The 27654-nt window shown below is 36.4% G+C and overlaps 1 protein-coding gene across 11 annotated transcripts in view; it reads right to left on the bottom strand.

Annotated features, from left to right (window-relative positions):
- The window catches only part of Tanc2 (tetratricopeptide repeat, ankyrin repeat and coiled-coil containing 2), a 306152-nt gene that overhangs the window by 166803 nt on the left and 111695 nt on the right, over nucleotides 1–27654 (bottom strand). For 7 of the 11 annotated variants that reach the window (XM_040749911.1, XM_040749916.1, XM_040749914.1 and 4 more), the window contains one exon: nucleotides 27185–27367. In XM_040749911.1, the coding sequence (XP_040605845.1) occupies nucleotides 27185–27367 (183 nt within the window). Of the gene's footprint in view, nucleotides 1–10012; nucleotides 10762–27184; nucleotides 27368–27654 lie in introns of those variants that run through there. The other 4 variants (XM_040749917.1, XM_040749919.1, XM_040749920.1 and 1 more) reach the window with 2 other exon arrangements.

The raw sequence follows: 27654 nt of genomic DNA, 5'->3' as shown, positions 1-27654 counted from the left end.
ATGGTATAAACACAGGTAATACTTAGGGTTTACTATGTTTGACACAGTGCTAATCACCTGGTACATGATTTGTTTACATGTATTCTTAAGAGACAGTTACTCTTATGCACATTTTATAAAATACAATACAAAATCTTGACTATGAATAACTTGTGAATAGTTACACAGTATAGAAGTGGTGATGCTGGAACCTACACCATGGATGTCTGACTAGAGTCCAAATGATCAGCTTCTGCAAAGCTTCCTTTAAAAAGTGACCTACTGGCCTGATCTACTAGTCCTGGTAACAATCTTTAGGTATCACAAAGGGAGCAGAAAGTATTAATTAATGCTGGAAGCAGTTAGATAAAAGTAGGTAAAGAAAGCTTCTAAAACTGGAAGCTCTAAGCTAGTGTCTAGGACAGGGTTATCCTCAATGTAAAGCTGAACTCAGAACCATAATTGAAGCTCTTCTAGGTGTGGTGGTTAATTTTTATAGTCAAACTGGCCAGATTTGATATCATTTAGGAGACATGCTTCTGGGTAAGTTTATTAAGGGCATATCTAGAGATATTTAACTAATGAAGGTAGATCCACCCTGAATAAAGGCAGAACCATCCCATTGTTGTCCTAGATAGAATTAAAAGGAAGAAAGGGAGGGAGTGAGGGAAAGGAGAGGGGGGGGGGAGAGAACAATAAGCACGAACATTTATTTCTCTTTGCTTCCTAACTATGACACAATATACTCAGTTGCTTCACACTACTGAGGCTGTGAACTGTACCCTCAAACCATAAGTACAAACCAATTTTTCCTTCCTTAACTTGTTTTTGTTAGGCATTTTGTCACAGAAAAATAACTAATGCATCCACTGTCAACGTTTAGATTTAGAAAAGAGTAGATAGACGAGATCGGGTGCGTTCAGGGTGGTATGGTCATTGACTACTATATGCCATCCTAGAACCTTCATCCAGGGACTGATAGAAGCAGAGACAGATACCCACAGCTAAATACTGAACTGAACTCCTGGAACCTAGTGACAGAGATGGGGGAGTGGTGAGCAAAGGGGTCAAGACCATGATGATGAAACCCACAAAGACAGCTGACCAGATAAGGGGGAGCTCTTGAATCCCAGACGGATGGCTGAGAGGCCAACAGGGCACTGACTGATCCAGACTCCATGAATGTAGTCTCAGTGAGGAGGCCACAGAAATCACTGGGGCCTTGGGTAGTAGATCAGTGTTTACCATGGTTTATGAATGAGCTTTGGGAGCCCATTCCAAATAGAGGGATGCTCTCTCAGCCTGGATACATGAGGAAGGGCCTAGGTCCTGCCCAGGATGAAATGACAGACTTTAGAGATCCCCCTCAAGGAGGGCCTCACCCTCCCTGGGGAATGATGTGGGGATTGGGTGGGGGACTGAGGAACTGGTGGAGGGGCAAGGGAGGAGGGGTGGGAGAGGGAGCTGGGATTGACATGTGAAACATACACGTTTCTAATTTAAATAAAAATATATATTGAGGGGAAAAAAGAAAAGAGTAGATAGAATGAAACCCTGTAGGGTTGGGAACATGGCTCAGTTTGTAAGGCATGCGCACAGTGTACACAAGGCCCTGGGTTCAGTCCTTGGCAACAAACAAACCTCAGACTGAATCCTCAGACTGCCTGAGATGTTAAGTACTGCCCCCAAACAACAAACATCGAAAACCAGAACCAGTGCCAGTAACTTAAAGAGTAATGACCCAAACAGTGAAGAAATATTAAAGCATGAATCAACCCCATCAGGGAGTCATTTACACCTTACCACATTTCTATCTCTGCTATTTTCTCAACAATGTACTATTTAAGAAGTATCAAAACCAAAAATAGAAACATGATACCATTGCAGATAAATAAGCTATGACAAATAATGTTTTTCAAAATCTAAGAGGTAGTCTAGATATAATTACCCTTAAAATCAAATTTTAAAAAACTAGAAGTACAAGAGATAACTCATAGTTCAATGTCACATTGTACACACAAATGAAATAGTGTAATCTAAGTCCAGTAGACTGAGCATTACCATATCTACAAAATTTGCTCATTTTTGATAAATTAACAATTATCTCCAAAGTGAGAGATGTTGAATTCACTAGACATTAGGTTCAATGTCAAGAATTCTATTGCATAACAGACAATATCTACCTAATGATGAATACAAGAAAAATAACAAATTTATTTTCCTTTTGGGACACTTAATCATGAGACAGTTGTGAGGCCAGAGCACCTCCACCTCAGCTTAGGTGAGCTGTTTCTTAGACACCAGAGCAACTTTCAGTAACACATTTTGAGAGCTGGTCCAACTTGATATAAAGCAAACTAATTCTCTTTTCTAGGCACTACACTGTATAAGGCAAGAGGAGATAGAAGCTCAGAGGCAGTCTGAGGATTCGGTCTGAGGTTTCGTAGAGACAGCATGCAGTCTGAGGACTGGATTGCCCTTTGGTTTGAGCATTGGTAGAGGTTAAGAACTCTCTAGTGGCTGGCCGTTCTGCTTCTCTGATTCTTCATCTTTCACCCCCTGATAGCTGACTCTGAGTTATTATTAAGACTAAAGAGAATTTGTGCTACAATACTGTGGTCAGTGACTCCTAAGAATTGGGATGAGGAGTGTGACTCATATGGCATACCTCCATCTAGCCTTAGTTGAAAAGAGTTTATCATCACAAATCTGATCAGTCAATAATGAAATGGTGAGTCATGCAGCCTCAAGCTCTCACTTTAATAAAACCTTAGTGAGGAAATGTTCTTCCCATTACAATTAGATTATCTGCTTTGGCCTGCTCATATATAGGAACTGAAACAGAGATTATTACTGAAGCACCAAGCAATCTCAGTATGTTTTATTGATCCATTCAACAATTGTTCATGAAAGATCTTGTGTCTACAACATGCCAGGCATGGATAGGCTGAAGACAGAATAAATACTGTTTCTGTTTTATAGGGAAATGAAAGATATATTACACATATTTCTGATGATTCAAACTGTTAAAAAAAACCAATTTACTCACTTAATCCTAATAGTGGCCTAATGAAAAGGCTACAGGGATTACTTATCTTTGAAGATAAAAAGAAAACTGAGGCACAGAGGTGTTAAGTACTGCCCCCAAACAGAATTGATTTGTGTAGGTCAAGATGAAATTTCGGGAAGACTCAATACTATGATGACAAACATTTATCCAAGATGTGTGTATAGTGACTATACGGTATACACACACACACACACACACACACACACACACACACACACACACACACAGAGAGAGAGAGAGAGAGAGAGGCAAAATACTCATACATATAAACTAAAAATGAGTAAAACAAAAAACCTACCTTATATTTCTAATATATGTTAAAATTTGGAAAAGCCAATTCTGTAATGAATGTATAATTTCTCAATTTTTATACTTCTCATTATAGTAGTAAGGCAACACATTAGTTTCTTAATGTTTTTTTTTCTTTGTTTTGGTACATGCTTCTTTTAAATAAAAAAAAATGAAACTAAGATTGAACTACTTCCTGCTCACTTTAAAAACATAAAAAGTGAAAATGGCTTCCCTTCTTACCAAATAAATGGAACAGAGGAGAAAAAAGTAAAGAAAGGTACAGAAAGATCAGCTGGGCCTTGCAACTGTTATTATGTGACGATCATCATTTCCTATTACTGGGTAAGTCTTACAGCATGATGTCATCATTTTATTTATTCTGACAAACTCTATGGGTATTATTTCTCCCATTTCATGAGTGAGGGAACTAAGGCATAGAGATGTCACACAGCAAGCAAGTGGTAGAATGTAAACTACTATATCATATTGCTGGAGTCAAAGGAAAATAGCCATCTGCTTTATGGATAGCCTCACCTGTCCTAATATAAAAATGGGAAATTTGTAGGAAAGCATACTAAATTGGGAAAGACAAACATTTTATCCTTCAAGAGAGTAGGACGTGGAGAAACAGGAAGGTCGACTGGGGGGGGGGTAGGATAGGGGGAAGAGGGAATCATAGGTTAGAAGACAGATCAGGCACCATTGTGACCTCTAGTGATCTAAACGGATGATACCAATTGGCAAGCTAAGCAATAGTGTAGAGACCATCTCGAATGCCTATTCCTGATAGTGAACTTGATGTCTATAACCATCCTGGAGCCTTCATCCAGTGACTGATGGAAGCAGAGGCAAACACCCACAGTTAAATACTGAACAGAACCCAAGGAACCCAGCAACAGAGAGAGGAGCGAGGAGCAAATTGGCAAAGAATGGGCTGGCAAAACCAGCAGCGACAGCAGATCCGAACAGGGGGAGAGCTCTTGGACCCCAGGCCGACAGCTGGGAGGCCAGCATGGGACCGATCCAGACCCCCTGAATGTGAGAGTCAATGAGGAGGCCTGGGCTACCTATGGGGTCCTAAGCAGTGGATCAGTGTTTATCCCTCGAATACTAACAGACATCGTGTGTCCACAACACAAAGAGGGTTGCTCTCTCTGCCTGGACTCTTAGGGAAGTGCCTGGACCCCACCCTGAATGAAATGATAGACTCTAGATATCCCCTATGCGGAAGGAATTGGCAGTAGGGTGGGAGGATGGGGGGGATGGTGGGGGGGTGTGCGGGAGGAGGGGAGGGAGAGGGAACTGGGATTGACATGTAAAACAAGCTATTTAAAATTAAAATAAAAAAATTAAAAAAAAATTTTATCCTTCAAAGTCTTGATGAATCACAACCACATAACATAAACATCTCCTAACAATCAGAACTCTGAAAAGCATGTTTCGCTGTGAATTTCTTAGATGTTTCCTTACCCCACATCTGCTCCTACCAATTTTAAGTAGCCTCCCATTTTTCTCTTTGTTAAATAACCAGAATATGAATATCAGTAAAAGCAGAACACTATAGCTAAGGGTTTCAACAGCTCAGTAAAGTTAAAGAAGAATCACATTACAATAGATTTTTGGTAACTTATGACTCTATATTCTCTATGCAAAACTGAAACCAGTGGCCCAAGAATATCTAAACTCTGTTTTATAAAGATTGTACCATCCTAGTTCCCCAATCATCTTTCATACTAATCCTTAGTCATCTCATCTGCCTTTTAACATATGCTTTACTCTTCGGGAGATGTTCTTAAAGTTAACTTTTGACCCCCATTAAGAGCCGGTATTAGAGATAGAGACCTAAGTTGGAATTCTGATAAATCCTGCCTAATTTGCACATTTGCATGAACGAACACACACACACACACACACACACACACACACACAACCAGCAACTTTCATCTTGATTGCAACATGACCAGCTGCCTCATGCTCTGTCACTGCGATGGACTACACCCTTACACTGTGAGCCCAAATAAACCTCCCTTCCTAAGTTGCTTTTGTCAAAGTACAACACAAGTAACTAAAATACTGTCCATGTGTATAACTTTGAAATTTAGAAGTTAAAAACTTGTCCTACTCTAATCCTATCAAGGTCGTCAATACCCATCCTTAAACCTTGCCATCAATGATGGATCTTTCACAGTACTAACTTGCTTTTTTTTTTTTAATCTTTTTCTCTTGTACTTTCCCTGCTGTCAGCTTAATTCATTACTGTTCCCAACGGCTGTTTCAATTTGATGCCAGTTATCTTCAGCATCCTTTTATAAAAGGTTTACTCCAGACAAACTGATATATATTCCCACCTTCAAGATTTTTCTGTTTATCATTTTATTTTCCAATACAAATAATCAATATAAACTTGTCTCCAATTTAAAAGTCACTAATCTGCTGGGTGTGGCGGTACACACCTTTAATACCAGAAATTTGGAGGCAGAGGCAGGTGTTATCTCTGTGAGTTCAAGGCTAGTCTGGTCTATGCAGTGAATTCCAGGACAGTCAAGACTACGGAGAGAGACTCTGTGTCAAAATACCAAGAAAAAAAAATAACCCTCAAATCTGCAAGATTTTCAAGTACAATTTATCTTGAGCATTTATGTAAACTGTAATTTTTCCATCGTCTCTGGAGTGCCAAGATGACTGCTGCATTGTTCATTCCACATCAGTATCTGCTCCTCTTGTAAATGATCTAACTTTCATGAGCTGGCAACGTGTGCTTCTCTAGGCACTTGTCCTACATGGTCTTGTAGGGTTATGTAAGGTGTTAAGCTGGTAGGTGCCTTTACTGCAGCGCTTTGTAGCAGTTTGGAGACAGCAGATGATAGAGAGCTATCATCATTCTTAGTTTATCGTTCTTCAGTTGCAATGCGATAGATTCCTTTCTCATTCACTACAGCTCGACTCAACTCCAAACTACTACTTTTCTCTTTTGAATGGTGTGGAACTTCCAGTTGAACCCGACTCACCTTCATCTTACCTCTTGATACCTAATCTCTTTCTCCACAAAGATGCATATGCTTCTTTTATCTCAGAACCTTCATTTTAAAGTGGAGATGAGCTAAGAAGCATGTTTAAACATACAGGTAGACAAAAATATATTTGGGTATGTAAATGCAAAATTCCTGTAGAGTGGGTTTATTTAAATATTTGGGGGAGATATATATTTTGATGATAAAATAAAAATAAATGCAGGATACTTTAGGAAAGAAAACGTGAGACTTTCTAGGAATGCTGAGATTTCTTTCTTTGTTGTTGTTTTGCCATTTGAAACAAAGTCTGAAGAAGCTCAGGCATGTCTTCAACCTGCTATGTTAGCTGGAGAGCTGGAGATGACCCTGAACTCCTGATTTGCCTACTACCTCCATATTCTGAGAGGTGAGACTGCAGCTGTGTGTTACCATCAAAAGTCTTTGTGTGGTGTTGGGAATTGAATCCAAGGCTAGTCACATTTTAAACCAACTCATCTCCAATCCTGGGTTTGCTTTTAAATTAGACATCATAGCCCATTTGGTAAACATTCAAATTTCAGTCCTAAGGAACTCCTAAGGGAAAGTCCAAGCAGCAGCAATTTGGGTCAACAGAGAGTGAGGAGAGAAAGGGGAGATATCACTAAGAGAGTAATTTTCTGTGCCAAGTATACTTGGCACTTCACAGATATTACCTTCCTTGATTTTGTTTAACTTTATTTTCTTTGCTTTTTGAGTTAGGGTCTCCCTGTGAAGCCTAGTGGAGCCTTGAACTCATGATCTTTGTATTTCTAAATCCTAAGTGCTGGGATTACAGCATGGTTCACTATATCTGGTTCATTACTCTTTGTTTGATTTTGACACTGAGTTTCCTATAGCCCAGACTGGCCTCAAACTCAAGCTATCTGAGGCTGACTCTCCTATCTTCACCCTGCAAGTACTAAGGTTTCAGGAATGTGTCTCCATGCCCAGAAGTCTATATTTAATGCCTATACTACTGTTACTACTACTATAAAAAAGCATTATTGCACTGACTTTATGGTAGAGAAACAAGAAAAGTTAGCCTGCCCTAACTTGTAAAGCTTATAGTTTAAAAATATAATAATGTAATGTTGAGGGGGGGGGTAAAGAGCACACATTTATCACTGAAATATTATGACTTATTCCCATGAGAAAAAATAAGTAGGGTAATTGGGACTCACTCTTTGATTTAAAATGTCAACTTAACTTTTAGTTTTAACATTTCTTTTTTTATTTTTTTTATTTTACATAACAGTTCTCCCATTCCCTCACCCTCCCATGCTCCCCACCGAGCCCCCTCAACCTACCTCCCACCCACTCCCCAAGGATAGTGAGGCCCTCCATGAGGGACCATCAAAGTCTGTCACATCCTTTGGGGGAGGGCCTAAGCCCTTTTTCTTGTATCTGGACTGCAACAGTATCCCTCCATAGGGAATGGGCTCCCAAAGTCTATTTGTACTCTAGGGATAAACAGTGGCTCCACTGTTAGAGGTACTATAGACTGCCCAGGCCTCCTAGCTGGCACCCAGTTTCAGAGGAGTTGGTTTAGTCCAATACTGATTCCCCAGCTTTATGACTAGGGTCTCTGTGCTCTCACTAGGTCAGGTCAACTGTTTCTGTGGGTTTCTCCAGCACAGTCATGGCACCTTTGCTCATCCCTCCTCTCCCTCTGCAACTAGATTCCAGGAGTATTTAGCTGTGGGTGCCTGTTTCTGCTTTGATCAGCTACTGGATGAATGCTTTAGGAAACCAAGGTAGTCATCAATGTCATTATAGGGGAAGGTCATCAAAGGCAGCCTCTCCACCACTGCCTAGATTCTTAGTTGGGGTCAACCCTGTGGATCCCCTAACATTTCTTAATGAAAGATTATTATTTGTATTACCATATTATTGCATATTTGTTATTAGCACATTGTGAAAATTTTAGTAAGTGAAACTGAAGGGACAAACAAACCTTTTGCATATTATGCATTCAGTATATTTATTACATTTTATCCCAATTAAAAGTAATATCACTATCAACTAAGACTTTATATGTCATATGAATAATAACAAAAAGACTTTTAAAATATTTCAGAAAGTAAACTGCAAGATGATGTTAAATCATTTTGAAACTGAGGCTTAATTTTTTTCATAGGACATTGTCATTTAAATTTGTAGCCTGAATGTTCTTCATGTTAAGAAACTGAATGTATGACATAAATATGTACCAACTCAACAGAATAGGATTATAAAAGGACCCAATGCAACATCTTCTAAAAAATGGAAAATTACAGGTAAAATTTAATTAGCCAACATATGCAAAGAAACAAATAATTTATATGCCATATTGGGTAAAGTCACAAACATGAAAATTAAAGAGCATGCCAAGGAATATTACTTAAGAGTAAATTACAAGAAATAAATAAAACAATAAAAATCCTAACCTTATTAAAAATTTCAACCAGTCTTTGTTACTATTAATAAGAATTTTGATTTCAGAGATAATTCAATATAAATCCTTTATACTCAACTATGAGATTTATGAGTACAGACTACAAAAGAGCATCAATGTATAATATACATAGTAGTTCAGTATATTTAAATTTTAAATGTATTTTAACTTGCAAAACAACACTTAAAATACAAATATTCAATTTATTGAAATGTTAATCATAGATAAGAGAAGTAAACTTGTTTCATTAATGACATATAACTGTGAGTATGAGTAATAGTCTCAATCATGCAAAGACCAGAAATCAAAAGTACAAAATATGTTTTCATCTAACTATGTAAATCAAAGATACTCAGTGACATCTAATGTACATTTTCTAAATAACATGCTTTAAGAAAAGCAACTAAAAAAACAAATAACAAAAGAATATGCCCAGATTAATTTTTTTTCTGTTTTGAGTTGGCTGAAGATAAGCCTAAATATTCTAATTTTAAAAATCCACTTCCTAGTTTTGGGTAATTTCTAAGTTACCATGGTTTGCCAAATAGCTAAAAAGAGAAGATTAAAAAGCATAAAATAAGCAGTCTAAGAAAATTCAAATGTAAAGTAAATTTATCTAAAGTTACTAAATGGTCTGAAAATACAAGTTTAAAAAGGACAGAAATACAATTTAGCTTAAATTTAACGATAAAGTACACCCAAATCAATATAACTAGCTAATAAAGCCATTTTAAAAAATCCTTGTATCATCAAAAGATTCAGAAATATTCATTTATTTCTAAACATTCCAGAAAATGATAGGACAGGTAGGATGTACTAAGGAAGCCCATTTACAAAGTCTAGAATTGTACAATTTTTCAAAAGGGAATTTATTGATAAAGCTACTGCAATGGAAAGTAGAAATCTATTCTGGAATCACAATGTTGAAAAAAAATCTGACCTTCACAATTACATAAAAACACTCACAGTTCAAAACTGATTTCTTTGCAATAAACATTCTTTTTTTAAAAAAGAGATTTTTAAAAATTCATGAAACAATACACACAATTAAAAACTAAATAAATATGCTTGATGAAAATTTCTTAATTGGTTCTCAGTTAACTAGGTGTTAGAGTCTCATATGTTGTGTTTCTTTTCCTGCAAATCTCAAAGTAGGCCTGGCAGCTCAGAGACCATGGAATATACAAATATTTTGCTTATCATACTCACAGCCTTTACTCTTCCTTCCTCATCTGTCAATACTCTGCAGTTTGCTTCCTGTTTCCAGGTTTATTCACTGGGCATGTTCTTGGTGCTGACAGCCAGCTCTTCTTACTGCCCACAACTGACTATGCCTCACAGGTGACACTTCTTCTAGCAGATGTTGATTATGTTCCCAATGCACAAGAGATGCTCCCAAAGGGACTTAGAGCCCCGAACAACATCACCTGCTTCTTTCTATATCCACATAAGCAACCACTGTTGCACTTGTTTTGAACATCTAATGATTTCAAGAAATGTTATACAGACGAGATCTTTTCATTATATTGCTTGACATGAAGTTATTTTTTCAGAATACCGCAGCAAATACAGATTGTATGATCCCATTTGAGAGAAATATTTTTTATACAGGTTTTCTCTGTGGCGCAGTTTAGTTTACTCTTCTGCTAGAGAAAATTGCTGAAGAACTGGTTCTGAGGTTTCTAATGGCGCAGCGTTAACCAGAGTGAATGATTCACGGATGTTCTCAGCATTCAGGAGTAACACGGAAGACTAACAGTGCAGCCTAGGTCCAGAGCTGATGAATGGCGCAGTGCTGCTGTTGTCATAGCAACCGAGAGAAAGGAGAAAAAAAAGCAGCACCATAGAAGGAGCTGTGACATGGATTCTGGGAACATTTATATTTAAAAGCTGTAAGCATCTCGTGCCTTAAAGCTACAAACTCCTCTGATTCCTCTTTAGGAATCTAAATTCTTGAATTTCTGACTCTGAATTGTGTAAATACATATTGCAAAATGCAATAATTATGTAAACAGTGACAAAAAACCCCACAACCTGTAATAAGGCAATATAAAGGATCAATATAATACTTTAGCAAGCTAATACATAAATCTGCAGTATCTCCATAATATACTGGGTGTGATTTAAAATTAGACACTGACATATAGCTACAATATAAGAATTACCTAGAATCTAAGACAGCCGAAAAGTTAATTTTAAATACTCAGGTATATTCAGATTAAATATCTTTTACTTAGAAGGTATTCATCAGGTACACCAAAAACTGCAGCATCATCAACAGACTGACTCATAAAACAGCAATGATACCATTTTCAAAGTGAGATATGCTATTGGATTACTTTTACATAAGAAAGGTGCAAAGAAAGATGCTTATTGCCTTCATTCACAATCAAAGAAATTACTGCATCATTTTGATGTGGCAGGGTTACTGTTTCACCCTATGCTTCTGAATAGGTCTCACTCCCTATTCATCTTGGAAAACACTTTTTCTGTGTAGCATTTCCTCACCTCTCAATAATCCAGAAGAGTGCCTTCTTCTCCAATGGATAGTAGGATAGCTTCCAAAAGGACTTATGGGAGCAGAACTAATAATGGCATCAATATATGGATTGCTGTAATGGTATTCTCCTCTGCAGTATTCTAGATATGGCCCTGAGCTGAGCTGTGTGTGTGGGGGTATATTTTATTAGATTTCTGAGGCATGGACCATTGGTGCTATTTTTGCATCTATTTTGATAGGGCAATTGCATATTAAACCTTTCTTTTTCATAGCAATTTTTAAATTTTGTTTTGTTTTACGAGTCAGGGTTTCTCTGTATTGTTTTGGAGGCTGTCGGTCCAGCCTGGCCTCGAACTCACAGAGATCCGCCTGCCTCTGTCTCCCCAGTGCTGGGATTAAAGGCGTGCGCCACCACCGCCCGGCCCAGCAATGTGTTTCTTTTCTATTACCACTCATTTAGTGAAGTGTTCAGATGCAATGTAAAGCAAAATAATTGTGGAAATTAATGCATTATTGTTCTCTTTCATAGACAGGCACTATGATAATAATTTTTGTATAGATTATATATTTGTTGATCAAAGATTCCTGATGCATTCATCTTTAGGAATGATAGACACAACATAAATGTGACTAGAAGGACTGAAGTGCAGTACAAACCACATGTACTGTGCAATATGAGTTTGGTTGCTTACCAGACATCACCATGGGCTAACTCCCACCACTAGATTAATCATCAGTAAAGTATGAATGATAACATGTCTTCTACCTTCTTCCTAAGTTATTGTGGTAACAGAACAAAATAAAACAAGGTAATGCCAAGACTTGAAATGTTATTTTACATAAAAATACCTAGTTAAGGAAAAGAATAAAGATACAAAGAATAAATGGACTTCAGTAGATTTCAACCAAAAGTGGTCTGAAAAGTTAAACATTTTCCATGATAGGCTTTTTTTTTCCTTTTTGAGAGGGGAATGAAGAATGAGGGAAGAAGAGGGAAAGGGAAGATGGGAAGAGGGAAGGAGGGAGGGAGGGAGGGAGGGAGGGAGGGAGGGAGAGAGAGAGAGAGAGAGAGAGAGAGAGAGAGAGAGAGAGAGAGAGATCTACTGTCACTGCACTGCCCAGGCTGGAACTCATAGATGCTCTTACCTTAGCCAGGATTACAGATATACCATAGTACTTAAGTATTCTGGGCTAGTTTCATGTCTGATAAGATACTTGGTATCATCATATTGTACACAGTGGCTATTTCTTTTCATATCATAGTATGTGAGGAGGCCTTAGAAGGATTATTTGAGGATAATACATAAATATAATTCTACAGCCTGCCATGACATGCATTATCTTAGAAGATGGTAACAGTGAGAAAGTAAAAGCAGTTTCCACAGAATGATACTAACAAACACACAAAGTAAGGAATTTACTTTAGATAATCCTCAACTACTTATTACTTCACCTAACTAGAAACTGTAAGGTCAAGTGAAAAATGAGCATTCATGTTTGACTTGAGAATTTTACAAATGGCCTTACTTGCTGTAACATGAAATATAAACCCAGAGATAGATATTGGGGTTCAAGCTAATAGTCAGATAAGCAAAGCAGCCAGCCACTAGCTCTTACCTCTACCTGAGGCTGAAATGGCAATCCTGTCTCCACGAATCCTCAGAGGCAAAATGCTGTCTTCAAGCCTCAGCCTGCAATCCTAGACTGCTATCTCTCCTCAATGTGGCTGGAGACTAATTGCCACACGAGACCCTTTGCTTCTTCCTTCTGGACCTCTCAAATCCTGGGATTAAAGGTGTGGGATCCCGAGTGCTGAAACCTCCTTCGTGTGAGCTGTTTCTCTTTTACACAGGATCAGTTTCGTGTAGCTCAGTGTTACCTTGAACTAACAGAGATCTATTTGCCTGTCTTCTGAGTCCTGGGATTAAAGGTGGGTGCCACCGCCGCCTAGCTCTATGGCTAGCTAGTATGGCTGCTGGGATTAAAGGTGTTTATCACCACTGCCTGACCTCTATGGCTTGTGGCTAGCTTTGCATTCTGAACCCTCAGGCAAGCTTTATTAAACCATAAAGAATATACCACTACAACTTGGTTCTGTGTTTCCACTATAATATAATCTCTTCTATCTAGTAAGCCTTTAAAATAAAATATTATTGTACTGGCTGATTTTGTGTCAGCTTGACACAAACTAGCATCATCAGACAGGAAGGAACCCCGTTTGAGAAAATGCCTCCATGATATCCAGTTGTAAGGCATTTTTGCAATTAGAGATCAATGGGGAAGGGTCTAGATATGATAGGTGGTGCAGTCCCAGGGCATGTGTTTCTAGGCTCCATAAGAAAGCAAGCTGAGCAAGCCACGGGAAGCAAGGAAGTAAGCAGCTTCCCTCCATGGCCTCTGCATCAGCTCCTGCCTCCTGCTTGAGTTCCTATCCTGACTTCCTTCAGAGGAGAACAGCCATATGGGAGGGTAAGCTGAATAAACCCCTTCCTCTCCAACTTGCTTTTTGGTCATGGTGTTTTGTTGCAGCAGTAGAAACCATAACTTAAGACAATTATGTCACATTGGTTACTTATGAAGAAAATTCTCTTTAGTTGTGACTTTAGAATATCAACAATCTAATACTTGGGGTTAAAAAGCACAAGTTTTTCTCGCAAAAAAAGTCATTCTCCAAACCAAGCTGAGGTGATCCATACATTAGCTAAATTCAGAATAGTTCTAAAAAAAATATTGTAAACTTGGCAATCATTTTCCCACTGTGTTTATGCCTGGTAGGAGTAAAGGAGGAGGATATGGTAGAGATACATGAAAAGACAAAATGCATAGGTTCTGTTTTGCTTAAAATGGTTTATTTAACCAAAAAGCAGAAAGAGATTTAAGGAGTATTCCCTTGACTACTAATTCCTAACTCCCTTGTGATTAACCCAGTAAAAAAAAAAATCTAAATTTACATGAAATCCTTTACTCTTTTTATGTCTGTTCTCTTTCCACTTCATCCCCATTAAAAGTTTTCTCTAAGGGATGTTCATCAGGTATAAGTGTCCCAGTGCCCATGGCAGTGCAATATTGAGATCTGATTAATATATGAACTCTCCACTTTCACAGAGAAAGTATCAGTCTTCCTTGAACTGTTACAGCAATTCAAGCTCTAATCAGATTTCTTTGTGGGCCTATGGCTTTCCTATGAATGGCTGCAGCTCCAGACAAGACTTCAACTTGAACAGTGATGACAGAGAAGAGAAAGAAGCATGCTCAGAGGCAGGGTGCATTCTTAGTATGTGTGAGGCTCTGGCTTTAATCACTAGCACCCTCTCTACCCCAAATCTACACAGAAGTATAGATGTTTTAAAACATCATAGAATGTGACTACCTACACATTGGAAAATTACTGAAGATAGATAAAAGAGCAAGACACTTTGAACTTTGAAGGATAAGCTGTCGGGGCTGGGCATACTCAGAAGCAATGTTTTTGTTTAGCCAATATCATGAACAATACTTAAGGGATTTCTGAAAATTCATTATGTTCTGTTCTCACTTTTTATGTTGCTTTTATAACCTAAATACTAAATAAAACTTTCCTAATTGTGTGATGCTACCTTTATATTACAACACTTAAAAGAGATTACTAGCTCATAAGGGCTTTTCTTGAAGGTTTTTGACAGTAAGTTCTAATACATTATCCAATTCCAAGTAGTCAGCCCTGAATACATATATTTAAGAACATTAAATGGGTTCAGTATGTTATGCACATACATATGTGTTAACAGTTATAATTATAGAAGAGGCCATACATTTGAGAGGGAATGGGAGGTGAGAAACATAGGAGCTGGAGAAGTCTGGGAGATTGAAACTGTGTAAATGCAGTACTCAAGAAAGTCTCAAAAAATCAAATTAAAAATGAGTGTGAACTAATATATACATATCAAGTATACATTTTCCCACTTTCCTTAATCTGTATTTGAAATTTTTATCAAATAATATAGATGTATATTTAAAAATAATCACATTCAGAAACCTGAAACAGAATTTTATCAGAAACTAGGAAAACACAGTTCTCTAACCACTCCATTATAACTCAAAACATTGCTCACTAGACTGATAAGACAAAATCATCGACCAGGCTTTTATAGAAAATTTGCTAAAGGTAACAACTTGTGATTTTCACAATTTATCCAACAACATGAAATAATGGCTGGCATTTGGGACAGGAATGACATATTTATAATAAAAAGCAACTGAATGAAAAGTCTTTCAAAACACTCTGCCCTCTGGTGTTTAAAATTCTTATCACAGGGAAACTTTTTCATGAGATATGTCCATTGCTCTTAGATGCCAAATGCGTCGATTTGGTTTAGTATTATAAAATTTCTATTATAATCCAAGTATATCTCTTTTGTTAAACCTTACATAATCCCATGCAATAATGCACTGCTTGTTGAGAGACCTGATAAAAATTTCTTTTGAATTATGAATATTTATTTGCCCTTTGTGAAATTGTGTGAATGAGAAGTATTCATAATGGCTGACATCAACTAGTTCTTACATTTCATATTTGACATTTTGATCACATTCTACAGCAGGTGAACAGAAAGCAAGTCGGGAAGGACTGGGTCAACGTAGCATAAAAACAGGTTCCTAGGAACCATCACATAAAACAGTAGCGAATTTGATGGAAAGATCACAGAGAAATGAGGGATTTTCATTGTCCTATAATCTTTCTTTGTCATGTTGCAAAATGGTGTCTACGCTGCTAAAAGCAGATACAAGGGAGTTCATGATTGAGTGATCGACAACTTTTCTACCTGGTAGGATTTCTTTTATTGCAACTCTGTCTGCCCTACATATTACATTTGGAAAGAGTTTAGTTCTCAAATCTATTTATAAATTTACACAAATCAGAATTTCAAGAAAAAATGGATTTGTCAAGTTAAAAAAATCCCTCAAAACAAATAAAAAGATCTACATAAAATGGCAAGAAAAGTGTTTTTCTTTTTAAACTACTGAGTTATATCCAGGGTTATGGCACACAATATTACAGATCCATAAGCAAATAAATACAACACTAGTTTACAAATAAGTCACCCCTGGGGCTAGAGAGATGTTTCAGCAGTTAAAAGTACTAGCTGCTCTTTAGAGGATGAAGATTCAATTCTCAGCACCCATACAGCAGCTCACAACTGTCTGTATTTCCAGTTCCCGGGGATCCAGCATCCTAATACAGATGTACATGCAGGCAAAACACCAATACACATGAAATAAAAATAAATTATTAAAAAAATAAGTTACCCCAAACCATACTTACATATCTGTCACAATAGGCAATTGCCACAGAGAGAAATTCTTTACAAATACTCTTGTCTTCCTTTCAGCCTAAAGCACCGTCATTTTACAAGTGAGCCAACAGAAGCTCAAAAGAAGCCAATCTATCTAGATAGTGAACTTGCAAATTAATGTGTATGGTATTCTTTAAAATTAAAAAAACCTCAAATGTAAGTATAAAAATACTACAATTTTATTACATTCATTTAGGTGGGTGAAGTAGGTGATGTGATGGCAAACATGTGGGAGTTGGTTCTTTCCTTGTAGGGAGCCCAGGAAATGTGTAAAGAACAGATGAAGTCCTGAGTGAATGTGTATTGTTTGACATAGGCACAGAGTACAGACATCTCCTATAAAGACTAGCTAACTCCTCCGCACTGTGCTGTACCTAATAAACATATTGAGCTGCTTCTGAGTTGCTGTAGTAGTTGATGCCACTCTCTAACAGTGTGCACAAACCAAATGACCCCAGCTTTTATTTGCCATACCCGTCAGGTTTCCACACCCAAGCAGTGCAGGTCACAGCACCTTCTACCATGTGGGGCTAAGAGATCAAACTCAGGTCGTGGGGTTCACAGCAACCACCTTTAGCTGTTGAGACATCTCTGTCAGACCATTTGCATATGGAATTCTGACCCATATTTTTATTCAACTAGGCTCTTGACTATACACAGTTCTTTTAGGTTCAGAGTAATAAGCCATAACTCCACCTCATTGAAGATAACTCAAAAGATCAATAGCAAACAAGTATTAGTTTGTGATATATTCTCACTTCTATATAATCTTTTACTTTTTTATTTGCCCCCTGGAATTTTGTCTGCCTTAATCCCTCAGATATCAATTAGTTAATTAACTTTTGGAGACTCATTATGTAGCCTAGGCTGGCAGCAAACTTATGTTCTCTCAGCCCTTTGAGTGCTGGATACTTGTTTGATTCCCTAAGATTAACATGTTGCACTCATGTCCTGTTACTCTCAATTATCTACTGCTGATTCAACTCTTATGTTCAGGTTCCTTTTAAGGGAACTGTGAAACTTACTAACTTGCCCCTCTATTTCGTGTCCTAGGTGTGCCTAGCTTGATCCTTCTTTCATTTGCCACAACTCTGGAAAAAAAATCAGTCCCATAATTTATATTTTAGGTAAGCAGATCTATAAAAATATAGAGAAAAGAAGCAATGAGGCAATAGTTGGCAATTTTAGGAGGGAAAACATATGGTATAGATAAAAAGAAAAGTAATTTATATATTATTAATCATATAGAAGCATCCAAAGAAATAAATTGGCCATCTCCCCAATTTTTAAATTTAAGGGAGAGGAAAAGGGTGCTAGGGATTGAACCCAGGGCATCATGCTAATTTTCCACTAAGCTACATCATGCCGACCTCTGATAAAAGATTTGAGTCCCAAAGGGGGCGTATACAGAGACAAAAAAGACAGACTCAAAGACAAGAGTACAAAAGCTCTCTAATTATACTGTCAAGCAAAAACAAGGCCCCAACTGAGAAGATCTGTTTTAAGATAGCAAAGAGAAGATTGTGGAGGTATTAAAACAAACCATGAATAAGAAAAAGGCTGACCCACTGCATAAGAAAGATAATGTAGTAATTTTTGTTTGTAAACTTACATTTATAGTTCATCTTTTATGAGCTAAACTGTCAAAATCAACTTCTTGATACACATGTTATCTTGCTTGATCCATAAAACACTTTGTAAGACAAAAAATAACAATAATAAGTACAAAGAAAGAGTAAACAAATGCCTTGACCAGATTAAACATAGCTAAGTAGCAGAGCCAGTCAGATTTTCACCCCAAGGATATCTGACTCCAAAGTTTTTCCTTGACAAACAACACTCTGCTTCAAGCTAGCAGACAGACAATTACAACTTTTGTACAAAGATGACAGAATAAAAGTTGAGACCCTTATGTCAACTTTAACAGCAAAATGAAGAACAATTTTGTCTGATTACCTGATACTCAATATCACCAGACTGTACAAACCATGGCCTTATACAAAGATCATCACAACTACACCCCACCCTCCAGACACTTCTCTAAGGATACCCACTCAGCACTGACTACTCAGCAGTGGACTGGTACCATTCCTTTTACTGATCCTTGTAGCCATGGATCATTGTTTCAAAATTACCAGTGTAATTTTCCTCACTTTAAAGCTTCTCTTTCCTTGAAGCACTTTGACTAAACTCAGTTTACAACAGCATGTGTGTTCCCATTGCAATGTTATTTCCCCCCAGATAAATTTAATCTTTAGAGGCTCTTTCTCTGAAAATCTGTTATAGTTTAAGGAGATCCTTCCGAAATTCAGACATGGAAGCTTAATGGCCAACGTGATAGCATTAAGAGGTAGTAGGGTCTTTATGTGGTGATTTTTAAGCATTAGGATCCCTTCTTTTACAGGTGGGATTAGATTCTTAGAAAGGAGTTTTCATGCAACATTTTGGCTTTTTTGCCCTCTTATTGTGGAGACATGAGGACCTCTTCCTTCCAGAGAATGTAGCAACTAGATACCTTATCTTGGAAGGAGATAACAACTTTCCCCAGACAACTAACCCGGCCACTGCCTTTATGTTCTTTATAAATTGCTCAGCTTTGCTTCATTATGGCAGCACAAACAGATTAAGACAACATTTATTTTGCTTTCATGCTCTCCATTAAGGAAAATAATGCTTAAATTAAAAGGATAGAATAAACATCATGAAAAGGCCACTGAAGTACCAAATATAAAGAAAGGGTTTAAAAATATATTATCAAAATCTAGGCCCTGAAATTGACAGGATCTTTCGATGTATCCAAGGCTGGGATTACAGGCCCACATCATCATCTGGGGTTGTGTCCATGTTGGTACAACTAAGATGAGGCAAACAACATAGCTTCAGCATCCTCTTAACAAATTAAGCAGACCTTAAATGGAATCTCTAAAGCTAGCGAGGAGTACCAGAATCTATAAAGTGTAGATAAGCAGGAAGATACAGAACTAGTGCTAATGGACTGCAATAACTAAGAATCATGTTTCATCCACAGCAATCAGAGCAGTGGTGACAACTATTCAAGAACAACAGACTGCTACAAAAGCGGATGCGCTCACTTAGAGGCTGGTGCTACTCAAACTGCTGTGAAGAATGAATTTCCTCACACATGTATTATATATATACACCTTTGTGGATCACTTTATAGTACTGAGTGCTGTGGGAAACATAGTAATAGCTCAGTAAACATTATGCATAATTACCATAAGTACCTCTATCATTAGTACTTCAAGGTTAAAGTTTAATTAAAGGTTTACCTGCAGCATCACTTAGGTCTGCTGACTGTAGGTGTATTTGATTCTGTGGTTATTTGGCTGGTTGTTATAAGTTTTTTTTGTGTCAATTTTATATCATGTTTTCTTCCATTTTTGATGTTGTGGTCTAAAACTGTACACTATACTCTCATAATTATTATTATTAGTGACTAATTCATTTCTTACCTTTTAATGTTGCATATTATTTACCCCCTTTCTTGCTTTCATTTTTCACTATGAATTACCATTCCTCTTAAAGATTCTTTCTTAGTTTTTTCCAAAAAGCAGCCTCTGTAGACTAGTAACATTTTTGAATAATTTTAGTCACTTCAGCTTTCTATTTTGTTGAAAATTTTTTTCTATTTACTCCTCCATATTTTATCTCCTTATGTTAAGTGCTTAACTAATTAACTTACTTTAATGACTTTTAACAGTGCCCCAATGGGAACATTTCCTAACTCCTAATACACCTTACACTAACCTCCTGAATTTTTTAAAAACCTTTGTTTCTATTTTTAACTCAAAACTTATTTTAAAATTCTTTAAAACTTTGCAATTAGGAAAAGAATTATTCCTTATTTTTAGTTGTTAGATTCCAGTTTTATTTTTATTTTCACTGAAAATGTACACTACACAGATTTAGTTACAATTCAGTGTGAAAACGAATGTGTTTTTCTTCATACAAAATTCTATACATAACTGAATGACTAACTGCATTATTCAAATCCCCAATATTCATTATTCATTGAGTCATTAATTCTGAGGCATGAAATCTACCTTAAATATAAATTCATCAACTTTCCTTTTTATTGTTAACAATGTTTGCCATAAAATGTTTTAAAAACATCTTTACAGAATTATAATTCACATACCATATTCACCCTTCCCTCACTTAAAACAGGCTTTATATATTCACAGACTTGTGGAACTATTACCATAATCTATGCTTGGAACATTTTCATTACCCAGAAAATAACTCAAACTCTTAAGCAATAACTTCACATACTAAATTCATGACACTTCATAAACTAGAATTTTACAAATAATTACATGACCTTTTGTGACTGACTTATTTTATTTAAAATGAACTTAGAAGGTTCATCCATGCTGCAGCATAGAAAAGTAAATAATTTATCGTCAAACAATATGGCTACAACATTCTCTTCCATTTATCAGCTAATTAACATTAAGCTGTTTGCCTATGATGCTCAAACCACTTATCTGTTTGGTTCTGGTTTGCTTTAATAATGCTAACTCATGAAAACTGAAATTACTTATATTGAAGGAAGTAATAATTCCATAACATCTTCTATTTTTAGTTTTGAAAGGCTAAGTAAATAATCTCTGAAATAATTCTCATTTGCTATTCCTATCACTGAACTAACCTTGGGATTTGTAGCAGGTGGGTTTTCATATTACAAAGATGTTGAAAAGTCTTCGTATATTTATTTACTTTAATGTTACAAAAATAAAAATGGGAACCTAACAGTCAATAGTGATGAAGCTTAGACTACTAGTATGTCTATTGCATTTTTAAACCCACTATGCTAGATGCAGTGGAGCTCATGCCTTTAAGCAACAAAGAGGTAAAAGCAGGAGGATCAGGCGTTTAAAGCTAGCCTCAGCTCATAATGAGTTTGACCTTAGTTTGGTCAAACTCTGCTCCCTCCTCCACAAAAGGAATGTATATTTCTAAAATTCAAAATATGTACTCATATATTATGTCTAATAAGTCTGACTGTATAGACTAATAGCACATTATAGACCTTTATATTTTCAAATTAGGTCTTTAATAATTTTCTTAGAATGCCTATGAGACAAACCTACAATTCCATACTTAACCTTAGCTTTATGAGAAAACTAACACTTGGTCAATATTTAGTATATGCTAGGAGTTATGTCTTATAAATCATATTTAATGTCCGCATCAATCCTAATAAAATTCACACTCATACATCTTGAATTCCATTGTTCCCCAAAACTGCAAGGTAAGGATAATCTGTCAATGAACATGTCTGATTTAATGGATAGGCCCTTTTTAATGTCAAAAGAGCCTTGACGTGATTCTTACAGAATGGATCTAAACTAAGTAAATGTTTCAATTTGATCCATGACAAAAACAATATTTTTTCCTATAGCCAGTATTTCAAATGTTCAAGCTTACCATAATCAGATCATTTATTATGACTTACCATTCACAATATACTGCCTAATCTATTTGATGGTAGTATCTGAAGATTAAGCATCAAGAAAGTGGAAGGACTTTCAAAGTTACGTGAAGGTCACCTTCTAAAAACTCAGAAAGCCAATTTAATACAGTTGACAGAAACTCAAGTCTCAAATTTCTTAGACACTTTGACAGTTGTGGCTAGCATTTTACTACCTACTCTAGGTTAGATACCAACTTATAAAGATTATAGGTACTTGTCAATTTCTTACTGTTCTATGAGGTCCATAATGTTATTATCTTTAATTTTAAAAACAAAGGAAATGAAGTACAGAGAGTTTAAATGAATTTGAACAAGATCGCACAGCAAACTTGTTTTATCACCTTATGGGGTTTTCCATTTCTCACAGGGTAAAAGTTATAAACATTAAAAAGGACATTAACTACGCCGGGCGGTGGTGGCACACGCCTTTAATCCCAGCACTCGGGAGGCAGAGGCAGGCGGATCTCTGTGAGTTCGAGGCTGGGCTGGACTGATAGCCTCCAAAACAATACAGAGAAACCCTGTCTCGTAAAAACCAAAAAAAAAAAAAAAAAAAAAAAAAAAAAAAGGACATTAACTTTCCCACTTTTGAGTAGTATTTATATGTATCTACCATACCCAATGCCTGTCTCTTCACTTGTGTATATATCACTTTATAACACACATGGATCCATATTATTGACAGATTTTCATTTTTTATATGGAAACAGAGCTATATACATGTATAAAAACATGCATTTTCAAACTCATTCAAGTTTATTTGTAAAATTCAGAACAAAGTTGTTTGTATCGATGTGTAAACACACCAGGATAAGTAAATGGCATAAACTAAATAGGAATGAATCAGTGCAACCTCAACTGCATCTTCTGTCATTAGGAACAACAGTAAATAAGATACAAATTCCAAAGGGCAAGTATTTACCTTACCTAATGTTCAATTTTCTCATTGGTAAAAGACCATTTCCAAGCTGTATGATTCTGGCAAATTTTGAATTTAGCAAGTTTTTACCTCTCTGTAACTTAGTTTACTTATTTGTAAAATGAAGATATATGTAAAACTATATTAGTGAAACATATACCAAATAGAAGACATTCAAGTAAACATACCTAGTACTTTTTCAATTATTCGATAAAAATAGGATTTCAAAACATATACAGTTTGTTTACTGATTGACTGGATCTCTTAATGTAGTCCAAGCTGGCCTGAAACTGACTGTACAAGCCCAGGCTGGCCACTAGCTCATGATCCTACCTCAACTCCCTTAGTGCTGGGATTGTGTACGTAATTCACTATACTCAGTTCCTCAGAAATATCGTTTTTTAAAGTTCCAACTGGCATCTAATACTAGAAGCAATTTTCAAAAAATTCTCATCAACCATAAAATAATCTTGCTTCAATGATGACAGCTAACACTAGGTACTCCAGATTTACCAAACATGGTTTTAAGTTAGTGATGAGTGTATCACCGTAAGACACAATCATATCCCATTTATAGAAGAATACAGAGATGGAATAACTAAATCAGATTTGAGATACAAACTTAAGCAGTCTTACCACTGAGCCTGTGTCTCAATTGCTTTTGCTGTATCAACTTATGTTTGTAATGAATAGAGCAATGTATCTATACATTTAAAAATTTCAAGCTCCAAGTTATTTGTATTTTTTAAAGTAACCTTTTGTTATTCGCACTCTTTACAAAAGTCGAAATATCTTAAAAATGGAATTCTTTCTGCAAAAAGGCCTTCAAATACATCTGTGCTGAAGGACTAACATAAATATATGTTGAGTACAAAAGCTGCCCCCAAACAATGACATGAAAAGGTTAATCCTCTGTAATATCTTACAGTGACTACAAAAGTACTTCTTGTCTGAATTAGGACTATTTACATATCAAGAAAGCATGTGCAGGGTAAATGAAGAGGGTTGGTGAGATAGTTCAGTGGGTAATGGCACTTTCTACCTAGTCTGATGACCTGAGTTCAATCCCTGGGACTCATATAGTGCAGAGAAAGAACCCACTCCTGCAAGGCTAATAAACACAGATTATTCTAGTCCCTCACACTCTATCCTCTCTCTACACACTTGCCAACAAGATCCAACAAAAAGTTGAAGCAGATCGTATTACTCCCCATCCCACCTCTGCTTATAATCTTACAAAGTAGGCTCCTTACCATGGCTAATATTTCCGACTCCTGCCTGCCTCTTGAATTTATTTTCTATTATTCTCTCCTCTGACATAGTCTATTAAACCACACTTGAGCTCTTTATGTTTTTTAATATGCCCAGCTTGTTTCTGTCTTAGGATTTTTCATATTGTTCCCTCTGCCTAGAAGACTCAAACTCCGGATCTTCCCATGGCTCTTCCCCTAAATCCTGTTACTTCATTTTCTTCCTCTTGCATTATTCCATAGAAACTCCATTTTTACCCCAATTTCTCTGCAACCTATTCCCTATTTCATACCTTCATTGTACCTGTTACTATCTAAAATTAATTTACTTATTGGTTATATCCATCCTTTCTCCTTAAACAGGGTCTACGTAGCCTTGGCTGTCCTGGAACTGTGTAAACGAGGCTGGTCTCAAATGTACAAAGATTGGCCTGCCTCTGCTTCCCAAGTGCTGGGATTAAAGGTGTGTAATACCATGTCCAGGGGTTATGTATCTGTCAGTCTCCCTCATGACTGAAATATAAAAACCTTGAAGATAGACCTTGTCTTTTTCACTGTTACGTTTAATCTAGAGTAGTACCTAGCAATTAGTTCTAAATAAATATCTGTTGAAAGACTGAGCCTTGTGTGTGTATATTCTGAAAACAGGAAACCAAATGTTAAAAAGCAATAAAATAAAACAGGCTAACTGCATTTATTCTGCTCGGTAAGTAATATGCATATGAGCAATACTTGGAAGTTTAAATGTACAGAAATAGATGAATTAGTAAGTTTTAGCCCCAGTGGCTTCATTACATTTGTACCCTTTGGTGCTTGCCTCTGGAGTACATTTTCTTTATTGTTTGTAGTTTTTTCTTTCAAATTTCCTTTTATTTATTTGTAACAGAACATAATTAGGAACTGGGCAACTGATAAGCAATCTACTAACCAAGGGTTCCTTTTAAATTTTGAAAAAATTTCACTTACTCCATGTTAATTAGAAAAGTTTATCATCTCCCTTACGTGGGGGAATAATGGCCAAAGAAACATTTTTGCAGAATCTTCTTTTAGGAAACATACTCCTTTCATTCAGAGGTTTTAAAATTCACTCTCAATCTTTAATTTTTAGGTTTTGCTATCCTTTTAGTAGCCAAAACTTTATGAGAAGTTCCACATGTTAGTGGTTCATACATGTTATTAGTCAACTATACCGCAACTTGTTGGGCTATAACATCACCTCTGGGACAATAAGTTACTATGTTATTAAATGTATTTATCTTTTAACAAAGATAGCTTATCTACATCAACATTGATACTAATATAAGCAAATCAGATAGTTATCACAAAACCCTAGGCAATCCAGCTTATTTCATGGAAACCCAAACTTTTTGTACTTTTCCCAAGGGCTATAGAAAAATGAAACAAACACAATACACAGCAGCTATCAGATTTTGTACTCTGGGTTTTTAGTAATGACACCTTTTATTGCAAAAGGGGAGGATCTCTAAGCACTCAAAGTTGATCTGGTCATACCATCTTAAAGTTGATTATTTAGGCTACTATGTTATTAACCTATTTGATCAATTTTTGTTTATTTGTTTTGATTTTTAAGTTTTTGTTTAAGATAGGGTTTCTCTGTGTGTAACCTTGGCAATTCTAAAAATTGCTCTTGAAGACCAGGCTAATCTCCAACTCACAGAGATTTATCTGCCTCTGTGCCACTGCGCCTCTGCCTCCTGAATGCTGGGATTAAAGACATGTACCACCACTACCCAGACCTATTTTACCAATTTTTATATAATAATCTGAGTCAATACTTTGATTCACTCAAGTTACTTGAAAATGTCTAAACTATATAAACTATATGTCTAAACTATATAAAGAGGTCAAGCTTACATTTTATGAAACCACAAAATACTGAAATGATGTATTTTGGTAAAAATTATAAATATTAAATGCTTCATTCTATTTAGAAGAGTCAAAAAGTTTCATTTTATCTTTTTCCTCTTATTATTTTTTTGAACTGTCATGACAACCCAATCTCCCTACTAGCTAGCTCAAAACCAGTCACTGAGGAAACAATCAACATACTCTTAGCTTCATGCCTTTATAAACTCAGAATCCATCAACATCAATCAACTATCAAATTGGTTGCCTAAATGCCACAATGAGATTCATTAGTTTGTGTAATTAAAATATACTAATATAATGCTTTTGCTTTAAGAATATAATTTCAGAAGAATCTAACAACATGCATGGCTTATACATTTTTACATGAAAATATTCTTCCCTGAAAATTTTGAGGATAAAAATCCATTTAGTAAAGACCTATTTCCAAACCTAACATAAACTAAATGAGCAATACAAATCATGAGATGTATTTAAAGTCAGTGTAATTTCAATTTATGAATCACAATAAATCCCAAGAAGTTGTAATGGTCTATGGAGAAAAATCTAAGTCACATTTGAACACTAGAGATCAAATTTACAAATAATGATTTCAAACAAAAACATGGATAATATCTATTCATTTGCTCAACTGTCAAGTTCTAATACAACTAAAATTACAATGTCTCCATCTGTTAATATGACAGGAACAAGCTGATAAATGAAGTCAGAATGACAGTGTATTCTAGCAAAACTAAGAACTTCCTGAAAACCTAGAAAAATATGTCCACAACAGATGGGTCACTTAGAAAAGAGTACATCAGTCTGTCAAACTGAGTACTGTTCTAATTCTCTAAATTAAAATCAGTAGGAGCTCCACCTTCTAAGAGTCTGTGGTACTAGGAAGACCAAAGGAGAGGAAATCTAAAGATGAACATACAGACATCGGATGTGACCTAAAGTGTCATACTGTCAGGTTTCCTGTCAAACATACTAAATTCAGGTAAATTCCTTACCAGTTAACTTCTTCACAGGTTGGAGCCGAACACTGATAGACTGATGTGTGAGTAAGGGGGAGGATGGAAGAGAGCGAGACATGCCCTCCATAATCCGAATGTGCTGCATACCTTCACTCACTGGAAGCGGTGGAACAGCGTAGTCTGGCTCAAAAGCACAATCGCTTTCTGTGGAGATGCCACCTGTTAATAGGAAAAGGATAGTACAGATGAGAAAAGATTATTCCTTCTTTACTAAAATGTATCTTCTAGGATGACTCAGAATATCCCCCCCCCCACACACACAAGTCCATTGTGGAATATTTGTTTATACTGTGAAGATGTGTCTTTGCCAAGGGGCCTTCTGATTGGTTTAAGAGACAGCTGAATGGCCAATAGCTAGACAGGAAGAGGTTAGGTGGGACTTCCTGGAACAGAGAGGACTCTAGGAAGAAGAAAGGAGGAGTTGCCAGCAAGACTCATAGTAAGTA

This window comes from Mesocricetus auratus, unplaced genomic scaffold (assembly GCF_017639785.1).
Source record: "Mesocricetus auratus isolate SY011 unplaced genomic scaffold, BCM_Maur_2.0 Super-Scaffold_100007, whole genome shotgun sequence".
Taxonomy (NCBI): domain Eukaryota; kingdom Metazoa; phylum Chordata; class Mammalia; order Rodentia; family Cricetidae; genus Mesocricetus; species Mesocricetus auratus.
The sequence above is the reverse complement of the archived record's forward strand: the minus strand, read 5'-3'. Positions and strand labels throughout refer to the sequence as shown.